This window comes from Echinops telfairi, unplaced genomic scaffold (assembly GCF_000313985.2).
Source record: "Echinops telfairi isolate 266 unplaced genomic scaffold, ASM31398v2 ScPeMD7_18;HRSCAF=68, whole genome shotgun sequence".
Classification (NCBI taxonomy): Eukaryota; Metazoa; Chordata; class Mammalia; order Afrosoricida; family Tenrecidae; genus Echinops; species Echinops telfairi.
Window position 1 is genome coordinate 80863044 of NW_022103915.1, and position 12944 is coordinate 80875987.

At 34.6% G+C, this 12944-nt stretch overlaps 1 protein-coding gene across 3 annotated transcripts in view; it reads left to right on the forward strand.

Moving 5' to 3' along the window:
* Nucleotides 1–12944, forward strand: part of NOVA1 (NOVA alternative splicing regulator 1) — a 157564-nt gene that overhangs the window by 108038 nt on the left and 36582 nt on the right. For all 3 annotated transcript variants that reach the window (XM_030884965.2, XM_045288150.1, XM_045288149.1), the window contains exon 2: nt 7685–7851. In XM_030884965.2, the coding sequence (XP_030740825.2) occupies nt 7771–7851 (81 nt within the window). In that variant the 5' untranslated portion in view covers nt 7685–7770. The remainder of the gene's footprint in view (nt 1–7684; nt 7852–12944) is intronic.

The window sequence follows — 12944 nt, forward strand, 5'->3', positions numbered from 1 at the left end:
TTCACATAGCATACCATTCAATAGTACAAGCATATTAATAAGAGATGTACAATCATCTCCACAATAAATTTAAAACATTTATTTCTTTTTTATATCCATTGTCATGAGCTCCCCGCTTTCCCCAGCCTTCCCTACCATACCCCCAAGACACCATTAGTACAGTGATTGTCTCTATAGCTCTAGCTGTCCTGAATTTCATATTCAGAAAAACGTAGACAGCAAACTATAGGAACACAAACCGACACACCCACTGTATTCTGCATGATAGCAAGGCTATTCACATCCTTGGTCTGTAGACAGAGGGGATTCACCGGAGAGTTAATTCCTGTGTGGACCCAGAGAATGGATTTTGCGCTCCCACTGTCATCCGTAGTCTTCCAAAAATCAGATGTTTACAATTTAAGCTCTGATTTAATTCTCTCCATTGGTTTGGGGTTTTATCATTCACAGTCCTTGGATCGCATAGGCCGTTGTACTTCTTCCATGTGAGCCCAGTGATGCCTCACTAAAATGGCTTCTTGTTTGAAGAAAAGCCTTTAAGAGCCCCCAGTGCTATTCTTCTTACTAGCTGGGCACCATCGGACTTCTTGGCCACACTTTGTTGTAGCATCGTATCTTCAAGTCTTTTGTTTTTTAAGAAAATAGGAAACTGTTTCAGTGCTCAATCTTGTCTTCCTCTCTATGTGATTCAAAGAGAAAGCTCTACTGTATCCAGAATAGCACTGTTATCAGAGGGCTGTATGCTCCACACGCTGCTTCGCTCCTTCATTTTGCATGACTTTGATTATCTAGCCAGGACACCAAGGGTCAGGTTTCTGAGCTCAATTTGATTGCACTATTTCCCCAATTCCAGACTGGCCTATAAAATTCTGAGAGTAAATTCTTGTTTGTACATAGGAATTGCCAGAAGAATTCCAAGTGTCGTATTTCTTGTAGCAAAACTTTTAAGAGTACAAATCAATGTCAAAGTGATGACAATAATTGGAAGTGGAGAAGGGGAGTCAGCAGGTATATAGTTCTATAGTATATAAAATTTAATTAAATGATGGGTAGAGTTTGGTTGTGACTGTTTTCTCTTCCTGTTATTCATGATGGATGTTGAAAGATATTGGCCAAACTAGATTATGGTCATGATCTTCTGCTGTGGATGAATGAGCAGTAGTCTTCATTTTAACTGTTAGTCATAATGTTTGGATGCCTTAGGATATAAACAACAACCACAAAACAACACATCTAAATCTAGTGTGTTCAACTCATAGTGATCTGATAAAACAAGTAGAATTTCCCCTGTGGGCTTCTGCAGCTGGAAGTCTTTATGGGAGCAAAAAAGTTCACCTTTCTCTCCTTGAGTAGTTGGGTTTGAATCTAGGACCCCGTGGTGAGCAGCCCAGAATATCACCCACTATGCCACCAGAACTTCTTGCTTTAGAATATGGAAACTGGAAATTAGGTACAGTATATATTAGAACAATTATAGACATTACTTAGAGTTTTTAAAATGTTATGCCTCCAATCTTCCGGGTTCTTCAGAAGTTAGAATCCCCTGAGCTACTTCATAGGAATGGTGATTTTAAAACCATGTTGTTTCCATGCAAGGGCCAGAAAATCAGTAAGTGAGACCCTAGACAGTATTTTTCTCTATGATGGCTTGAGACTAACAAGATATGATTGCATCACCAAGAGGTTTAATTACCTGCAAAATAAAAGCCATTATTATGTTGCATCATAAGATGTCAGTTCCTATAGTTAATTTTCTTTTGATTCTCTTCTTGAAGTAATGCATTTTCCCCTTAGTAATTATAGGGTAGGAGTAAGAATGATCAAATATGCATCATGGTATAATGGTTTAAAAACTGCAATTAAAAATTGAACTCTAATGTGAATTAGATGCTTTTTAAAAATAGTAAATGCTTTTGTTGAACTGAAAACATTCTAAAAATCTTGATAAACTCCTGTGGTGGTCTGTTATCTGCAAGAAGGATCAATAACTTATTTTCTTTTAAGGCAGGTTTGGAATAAATCTATAAAGAGATATATAACTCATTGTACTTTACAAAATGTCACACTTGTATGAAATTTTTAGATTTCAACAACCTATATAGGTGCCTTTTAAAATTATTTAATTCGGTAGCTTACCTAACATTACATTTTCACGAAGTTTGTGGTAATGTAAAAAAGTGGTGTGTTTGAGAAAATACTATATCTCCTTCATTTGTTAGTCATGAATCTTTGATCCAATTGCTTATGATTTTCCAATTCTTTACCTGTAGTTTATGATAATATTATTGCAGGAGTAGGGATTATTTAATATTTAGTGTGACTCTTCTAGCCAAAATTTCCCATTCCCACTAAACCTTTTCCTGCATGGGTCTGGTAAGAAGGTGTAGGAAGATACTGATGACATTCCCTGAGATGCTGATATGTATATTAAATGAGCCCTCTGAGAAGCAGAAGTAAGGAGCTCCTTATCAGCAAGATCCTTCCGGACCCAAGTAAAACATGTCTTCCAGACCCGAGATCCCTGCACAATGAACCTCATGACCAGGAACAAAGCATGGGACAGATGATGGACTTCCTAGCCCATTGTGGAAGTGAACCTGAGTGCTTTGTGCAGGAGGCTGGCGTGCGGAGTGGGATGCCTCTGTGCACTTAATTGGCAAATTGAACTTGCTGACCCATAGACGTGAACTGGAATGCCTTTGCGCTGAGGATTACTGGAATAGGATGCCTCTGAGCACTTAATTCTGGGAGCTGGGTTTGCAGATCCATGGACCTTAAGCTGACTGTTTTTGTTTTGAGACTTGTAGCTGAGTGGCATGCCCTTTGACACTAATAGGAATGTTTCTAATAATGTAGATTAGTATGAGTGATACATTTTAAAAGAACTCAATGGATTTCCTTGTTGGTGTTGTTTGTTTGTTATTGTTTTTTTCTGCATTGCAAGTGTTTTACCTTCACCTGGTGTGATATTATCCATCTTCTTACAGGTTTCCACTTTTGCAAAGGTTCTAGCTTTCACAGCTTTTATGGTAAAATTTCTCAGTGCTATAAATAATTTACCTTATTTACTGTTCTGTTCTGAATTTTTATGTCTTTTTCCCTACTGCAACTATTTGACATTTTTTTATCAGCTATTTTTGGAGGTAAAAAGATTTTGATAGGTTGAGATAAACTCAAACCAGACTCAGTGTTATGGAGTCCATTCTGACTCATGACAAGCCTGTCAGACAAGGTAGCACTGCCTCTGTGCGTTTCCAAGACAAGCTTTTATGAGCCTAGAAAGCCACATCTTTGTCCCCCACAGTGACTGGGGGTTTGTCCCTGCTAGACGTGAAGTTAGCAGCACACTGAGTAACCCACTCTGCTATCAGGCCTCTTCTAAGTTGAGCTAGCATAGTTAATACTCTATTTTATGTTGTTAAGTTGTTGAGTTGGCTTCAACTGAGAGAGACCCTGCGCATAAGAGATCGAAACGTGGGCATCTTCACAACTGTCACTGTGTTTGCGCCTTTTGTCGCACTTCCTGTGTCAATCCGTCTCATCGAGGGTCTTCTTTTTCGAGTTAGCAGCATCAAGTCCTTTGCCAGGAATTAGTCCCTCCTGATAACAGGTTCAGAGTACATGAGGCATTCTTACTAAGCACGCTTCTAAGGGACATTCTGGCTGTAATTCCTCCACGACAGAATTGTTCATTCTTCTGGCACTCCATCATACTTTCTAAATGTATTATTTCTTATCTGCTCTTTCTTATTCATTGTTCAGCCATCACATGCATATGAGATGATTGAAAACGCCACGGCTTCTGTCAGGTGCACCTTAGTCCTTAACTCCGTTTGTTCAGAACTGGTGTATTGTGTTTCATATTACATCACATCTCGAATCATAGCATATTCTAACCCTTAGTGATGCTGATAGTGATCAATGATGACAACTTGATGTCCCCATTTCAAAGGTTACATTAATGTGTTATCTAATGGTTTTATTCATTGCACATTAGTGCCTAACTCAATTCCTTCATAGTATTGGGTTAAAAAAATGAAGGCATAGTCAAGGAAAAATTATAATTTAAGAAAGTTCAAATAACGCTAGCAGCAATGGACTTGATAGGTAAGAGAGGGTGGAATCTAGTGATGGCATGTAATCTTAGCTAGAGTTGTTATTCTTGTTGCTAGGTGCCGTAGTAACCCTGTGTACAACAGAACAGAGCACTACCTGGTCCCGTGCCATCCTTGTCATTGTCCCTCTTCTTGCCAACCTACTTATTTCCAAGGAGCATTCTGGCTGTACTTCTCCCAAAACAGATGGAATCGGAATAATTGAACTTATTCATGATTATGTAGGTAACATCATAGAGAGAATATGTTTTCATAATTTGTTCTCAAAATATTACTATGAAATTCACTTAATATTAAAAACATTTTAACATTTGATATTGCACATGAAATGAAAACTTTATGACACTTCAAAATGTATTACCTGCATCTGACACTAACCCTTTTGTAAGAGTTTTTAGAATTCCTCCTTTGTAATAGCAATTTAAATTTAGGTTATTGTATGGACCTGGATATTCACATTATACAAAATGTGAGCATGTTTGTTTACGTAACCAGTTTTGAACTTTTGTTGCAATTCTGCTGCAAAGAGAAGTAAATGCTACTCTTAAACAAATGAAATGATAAATAACTGGCAGTTTAGTTTAGACACTAATGGAGCCTAAAAGCCTTTAAAATGACAAGAAAGAGTAACTTTCGTGATTTATAGACTCATTTTTGTTACACAGTTTGCTCATATACCTGACAGTCTTTCCTTCTTGTGACTTCCTTCTAAAATTGATGGTTCTGTGTTATCTAAGTGAAAAGACCATTAGAGTCCCGTAGAAGAATAAGACAGCATCTCTTCTGTGGATTACAAGAATTCCCAGTGGTGGGTGTACAATCTCCTGTTTTCGTTCTTTCTGGTAGTGTGTCTAATGCAAGTGGTGTGATTTAATCCTCAAAGAATATGTACTGCAGCTGCAAACCTGTGAACTGTGTTGAAATTGTCTCATACATGCTATGTGAAATTTAGTTTTAAACAATCATTTCTTTATGGCTCAGTGATTTCCATCTACTAGTCTACACAATATCAAGAGTATTGGGATTACTGTGTGTCTGACATGATATGTATTGCATTAAACTAGAATCTCTTTATTTACTCAGTTCCTTGTATGATAAAAAATATATATCCTATTTATGTTTGACTGATTGCCTTGCTTGGTCTGACATCCTCAAAAGAGCTCTCTGTACTTGTCTTCAAAAGCAGGAATGAAATTTGATCCATGTTTTGTGTTGCCCGCTGACTTAGAGGAAAACACTTTGCATTATCTGCATTGATCAGTCCCTATCCTATTTTATTGAACAATTAATACAACCATGTAAAGACTCCCTGGAGCATCTCTGTGAACTAGATACTTTTACTCAAGAACCACAGCTACACATCCAGATAGACAAGGGGCTTGAAGGTTGATTAAGAGAAATGAGGGGAAAACTAAGACCTCAAATGCACATCACATTTTTCAGTTTCTGTCTAACCCTAGAAATGCAGGCTGTAAAAAGTCTCTATTAAAACGTTGTGTAAGCATTAGGAAACTTTCGGTTTCATTTGCACATTTATTATTTGTAACGTGAACATTTAGATTGTAACCATATAATTTCATTTTGTTTCTGTTCCTATTCCTATGTTCTAAGTCCTTTTGTAGAGTTAAGAATGATAATTTTTCCAGGTAATTTTAAAACTTCTAGAAAAAAATGACTCGTGTGGCAATCTTTAAAACACTATAAACGCCTATAATTTTGTCAATGAGGTTTCACAACACTGACCTCTAAGTTTTACAAAAACTCTAGAGTAGCTAGTAATTTTAAAACTATGGCACCAAAAAGACTTCTTCTACACCCTTGAAAGTTTTCACATTATTTTCAAACAAATATTTTATAAATTGGGAAGTGGCATCCTTTTAATTTGGGGGCATAAATATTTACTAAAGAAATACTTATTTTTGAGAAGCAAATTTATATATTGTGTCAGGACACTGAGAGTAAAAACTGCAGTTTATTACCAGGCGGCTGTGCTGGGATTCAAAATAGTCGGAAAAAGTAATTTGTTCTTACTATATTAAATTGTATTTGTGAAACACAATATTGGTTACAATACCTCTGAATTAAACCCATCCAATTTCATTTTAGTCATGTCTCACATCATATGTATATTTTATTCGTTATATATGAAACAAATACTGTTAATAATATCCTTATTACTTATTCATGATTTCAAATTCTACAAGCTATTTTTAATTTTAAGTTTTCATTTTAATAATCTGTCTTCTTTTAAAAACTGTATCAACAATAGAGAAAGGACTGATTCATTTATCCAACAAATATTTATTGTCCACCTACTATGTGCCAGGGAGCATTCTTCCTAAGCTTTGCATAAAAAAAGAAACCTCCCTTACATCAAGTCAACTCCAACTCTTTAGTGACCCTAGAGGACAGGATAAAACTTCCCTGTGGATTTCCCAGAAGGTAAGTCTTGGGGAGTAGTAGAAAGACTCATCTTTTTCCCACAGAGTGGTTGATGGTTTTCAATTATTAACAACTGCTAACCTTAAGGTTAGCAGGCCAAAGCATAACCACTTCACTGCTAGGGCTCCTCCACCAGCCTTTGCATATGCAGCACAGAAAAAAAGCGAAAGAATCCTGTCATCTAAAGCTTATATTCTAGTTGAAAAGTGAAATATAAAGGGAGGATATCAGGGAGTGGCTGTTTGCCACAAAAGAACAAAAAATGGGTAACTTGACCAGAGGATGGAGAAAATCCAGCAGTTGACCTATTCTGTAAAGTTCCATACTCTTTTCTGTACACCCTCTGACCTATCATATACACGCTTCCATAATTTTTCACACCATACGATATTAAATGGCTCAGTTTCTTGGTTTCAGCCTAAATAATAAGCTCTTTGAGAGTTGTATAGATCTTCATTTGTGCTTTACCACCATATTTGTTGACACTGTACCCAGTAAACATACACCAGCTCAGCAGTTTCTCCGGGTGAAATCAGTCACATTGATGACACTCCCTGACTTGTACAACCATTCTCACCCCCTTTTCTGAGTGGTTTTCCCCTGATGAACATACAGCCACTGACTTTAAGGTTCCTCTCTAATCTGTGAGTTGCTGTTTTATCCCTAATATCCCATACAAGTAGTTCTTAAAGCATAATGTTCAAGGCAGAGAATTTTTACAAGTTAAACGTAAGCTGGTGTATGGCTTTGCAAAAGGTTTCAGGGAATCTTTTGGGCTAACGTTTTAGATATTATCTCAGGTAATAGTTGCAGTAGTTCACTGAGCCTTATACCCAGTTAGTATTGGCTCTATGAAGGATTGAGTGAAATAATTCAGTATTCCATGAGATCGCGGGATTTGTTGAAATCCAAAGACACCACCTGAAACTAAAACAACTAAGGAAGAATGAATAAAAATAAGATTAAAAGAGCCATATGTGCATTAATTTTGTTTCAGTTGAAAATTTGAAAGTTCTAAATTTTCCATTGTTTGATTGATATAATTATATCATTCTACCTTTTCATTTCTTATTAATAGATGTGAATTAAATAAGGCATCTTTTCTGAAAATCTATTTTTATTCACAGGTACTACTGAACGAGTGTGCTTGATCCAGGGAACAGTTGAAGCACTGAATGCAGTTCATGGCTTCATTGCAGAAAAAATTCGAGAAATGCCCCAAAATGTGGCCAAGACAGAACCAGTCAGCATTCTACAACCCCAGACTACTGTTAATCCAGATCGCATCAAACAAGTGAGTGTTTAGTTGGAAATCAAAGAGAAATTTTCGCCACTTATTATGAATGCTTTATTAAGGAAACCTTAAGATTTTAATATACAAAGAGTTGTTATTTAGCTATTTAAATATTACTAAAATCGCCTAATTAATTTAGTAAATGATTGAATTAGTCGTTTATTAGTGTTTATTTGAGAACACTGTGTGACTCTATTAAAAACTAATTTGTAGGGGTTTAATTGATTTAATATTTTATTCCTTTATAAATACAGTATAACAATTAAAGTTTTTTATACTGTAGCTTTCAGTGTAGTATTATGAATATAACTCCTGTTTTGTTAATTTAATGGTCTATATTTTTATCAACAAATATGTATAAGTAAATCTGTGTATCTAGCAGTTCTGTGTTTAAATCAGCTATTATGTTTTGTGTCACTTCTGTAGTATTTGCATATTTGTCGTTAAAGGCTAATTTCTAATGTATGAGATTCTGTAACAAAAATTTTACTTAAAAAATTTGTGAATTTTTAAGATTGAGTAATGTCTGACATGATGTAGAAGAACATGAACTTTTTAATGTGAAATAAGATGGATTCTTCCCCATAGACTTTTAAATTATCAATTATTTGATACTTTATATTCATGATTATTGTTTCTACCTTTGTCCTTTTGCAATTAGTCTCTTAATTTGTGACCATTATCAATAGATTATGCCTTCAAAGAAATGTATTTTTTCATTAATTCCCAGAATATTTGATTTCTAAAATATTTGTTTATTGTAATAAATTTGAAATGTAGCTTAAAGTCTTATTAATTTCATGTTTCTGAATTGAAAACAAAATTTTTAAATAAACAGGTTTAATCTATTATAGTGCTACCAATTTATAGATAAGGATGGATGCTGACTAAGCAAATGTAAATATAGAAATTAATAATTAGGCTATATTTTTCAAACTTTATGCTAATAGTGTTTTCTAGGCATTGCCATTTTAAAAAATCCTTCCATGTCTATACCATAAGAATACAGCTTATTTTTCCATATCAAATCATTCCTCTTATACTCTGCCAGTGTCAGAATGTTTCATTTGTACCCCTTTTTAGCCTTTAACAAAGTGTCCCTTAATTTCTATATTAGGCTATTAATATTTTAAAGCACTAGGCATTATTGGGGTTTTTTTTGTCCTTCACCACTATTTGTACTTTTGAAAACACGATATTTAATTTTGCTAGGTGTGATAAGATTAAGAAATTCCATCCAAAGAATAATATAGACTGAGGCATTGAATATGATACAATGATGTGGTACACATTCAGGAGTTTAGTTAAAGAGACTTCTAGGTTAAAATTACCTGACTTACACAATCAGCATCACGATGTCCGTGGCTACATCTGCCATAATCTAACAGATTAATTTCTCCCTTACCTTTTATAACTTCTATGAGAGTGTTTGAACATCTTGATTTTTAAAAGTAAAATAAACATAAACATAAAATGTCATTTGAATCATATGATATTATTGCAATATCTTATGACAGATATGAATTTGTATCAGTGTTACAGTGTTACAGTAGCAAATAACTAGCAGTTGATGCCATACAAATCATTGCTAAAGTTTTCATTTTCTCTATGGCAATGTGGGAGTTGTAGGCTACAATGTACCTGGTGTTAGTCTAGATTTATGCAGACTGGAATTTAAGATGTTTTATTTTTATTTGCCTTGCTTAGATAATGTTATTAAGGTCATAATACATGATATAAAATTACAGTGAATGATTCTCTTTTGTGTGTTCGTATTCATTTTTAAGCCTTGTAGAATTTTTGAAATTAATAGAAAATTATTTGGGGAATTTAACATTTTATGTAATCAGCAATGTATGTGAAATATAGTATTTCCAAAGGAAGTTATCAGTAAGTATAATAAATCTAGTAGGGAAATATATTTAACACATGCACTTACTTCATAATGATAGACAATAAAAAATATTACTTGAAAATCTAAAGAGGCCAAACACATTTCTAAGGTGTTATAAATGAGGTTTTTTATTTTGACCCCTTAAGTTTGCTATTCAACAATTTGATAGGAATCCTACTCTACTAGTATAGTACTCTTTGCTGAATCATTCTCTAAATAATAGGTCAAGTATGTTAATGTAAAAGGCGGTGATTATATTTCTGAAGAAATGATGCTGATTATTCTGTGTATCAAATAATAATATATGAGATGGACCATTTTACTAAAAAATAGATGAGAAAGTATTTGATGTTTATCCAAAATTTTATATTTTTTTAATACATGGAATAATAGTTTTTCTTGTTGTTTCATGTTAATCTCTCCCTAACTAATGGGATAAGCATTGTATATTTACTTTCAACTTCAGTTCTGAAGATAAATTTATTCACTAGCAATTTTCTTCTAGATTACTCAAAGAGAAAGAAAAATCCAAGTTTTAAAAATGCTAGACCCAAGAAAAATAACTTATGTAAAAAGTGGATTCATGTTCAGAATTAAATTAAGCATTTGATCAGTGATTGTGTTTGCCTACTGTTTTTTATGACCATTATTAAAATTTTTGCTTATATTATTGTTTTAAAAGTATAATTTGCATGTAACTTGGATTTAAAATAGGAAATCAAATTTTTTTCTAAACAAATAATACTTGTTATAAAAGTTTAAATTTTACAACAATATACTTTTAAAGAAGATGTTATATTCTAAGTTTCATTATCTAGGTAAAGTTGGTAACTAAATAAAATTGGATAAACCAAATTTTCTTTCCCAAATGATACCTACTCTTATTCATGACTAGGTTCTCAAAGATGTATAGGAGTCCTGGAAGTGTAGTGGGTTATGTACTGGGTACTAAACCACAAGGTGAGCGGTTGGAAACCATTAGCCACTCCTCAGGAATAAGATGAAGCTTTCTACTCCCATGAAGATTTATAGACTCAGATCCCAAAGGGGGCAATTCTGTTCTGTCAATTGGGTCCTTGTGAGTCGGAAATGACTCAATGGCTGTGAGGTGTGTTTTGTTTTGTTTTAATTTTTAGGTAAAGTTGGTAACTGAATAAATTATATGAACAAAAATATTCTACCAAATGATATTCTTATTGATGACTATGCTCTCAAACCAGTATCGTTTCTTAAATAAAATTAACCTATAATGGTATCACCATTCTTTCAAAATAGTACGATAGTATAATGTAGCTTGACAACCTTCTATTCAACTTAAACATTAGATGTAGTGAACGAGTCCATTATTAATTTGTAAGCATCTTTTTACGAAAATCTTTATTATGAAAGAAGTGTCTAATGACATTTAAAATATTATCATGTAAAAGTCAAATTAAGATAGAAAAATAATTCTATATAGCCCCCAAATTTTTGTCATTAAAAATGAACAAAATAGCCATTGTAGTTATTAACTTATTTATTTTATTCATTAAGTTGTGAATTTATTAAATGACTTCTTCAGGAATTACTTAGATTGGATGCAAATGATAGCTCTTGTTCTCTAAGGCTAGTTTATTAGGGACCCTACATTCTTTTTTTTTTTTTTTAAATCAATGTATTGGGGCTCATACAATTCATCACAATACATAGATCAATTGTGTAAAGCACATCTACACATTTGTTGTCCTCATTAAGGGACCCTACATTCTTAAACTGATATTTTAAATACAAAACTACAAATAGCCTAGAACAACAACATAAGCAATGCACTACTGTAGTTAAAATAAAACAACAACTCAAACTCACTGCCATCGAGGGGCTTCTGACTCATGGTGACTTTAGAGAGCATTGTAGATTGTTCGGTGGGTTTTCGAGACTGTAGCCCTTACTGAAGTACACAGCCTCATCTTTGTTCGTGGAGCAGCTGCTGGTCTTGAATTGCTGACCTTATGGTTAGCAGCCCAGTGCATAACCACTGTACACCAGGACTGCTACTGCAGTAGTAAAAAGTTGTGTAAAAGAAATGTAGACTGGAGTGATAGATAATAGTCTCCTAAAATAGGCAGAGACTGGAACGGGACTTGGAAGCTCTGTAAGAATTGCCGAAATAGAGGAGAAGAAAGGAAATCAATGAAACAATAAGGGTACCTCTCTGTTCTGCATTGGAATTGAATCGATGGCAGTGAGTTTGTTTCCGGAAGGAGGGATCTGTTCAGCATTTAGAAAACTATGTGGACAGAAATAGAACACTGCTGTTGGAGTTAGAAAAAAATGTTAGCATGGGCAGGGTGGGGCTACATATTAGCCTTGGAAGCTCAGCTAAGGCATATTCTATAGACTACAAGTCTCATAATATTTGCCAAAAGAGTCCTCTTAGTTTCTGTGGATGATTGTGAAGGAAGGGGGGGAAGGAGTGGGAGTGCCTCTGTAAGTTTTTTTCTTAAATACAAAATCAAGACATATGCTTAGGGTACTTGTAGATTCTGTTGGCAGGAATTAGCTATCTTTTATGCACTTTTTCGGGATCCATTCCAAAACTGGTTCTATATAATACTTATTAATTCAAGGGGAAATTAATTTTTATCAGGCCAAAAAAGCGATTGTAGGAATGCTAGGGTAATAACAGTAGTAGTGCAATAATGGTAGTTGTAGTAATAGCAGTAGAATAGTGTGTGTAGAGAAAATGTCCACTTATTCTGTGTTGGTTAGTATGTTAAACACATGTGCTATCACATTGTGTCTTCATGAAAACCTTATGAGGAAAGTACAGATTCCATGTTGCGTTTGTAGGAATGGTGGGTAGAAAAATTTGATTATTTGTCCACGTTAATGCAATTGGTATTTGAACTGAAAATGAAGCTTTATGGCCCCCAAGTTTGAAGATGCTCATTCACTGCCATCAAATTGTTTCTGACTCATAGTGACCCTGTAGGACAGTGGTACCTAACCTGTGGGTCATGAGCCCTTTGTGGGTCAAACGACCCTTTCCCAGGGGTTGCCTGATTTATAACAGTAGCAAAATGACAGTTATGAAGTAGCAAAAAAAATAATTTTGTGGTCGGGGGGGTTCACCACAACATGAGGAACTGTATGAAAGGGTCGAGGCATTAGGAAGGTTGAGAACCACTGCTGTTGGACAAGATAGAACTATCCCTGTCCA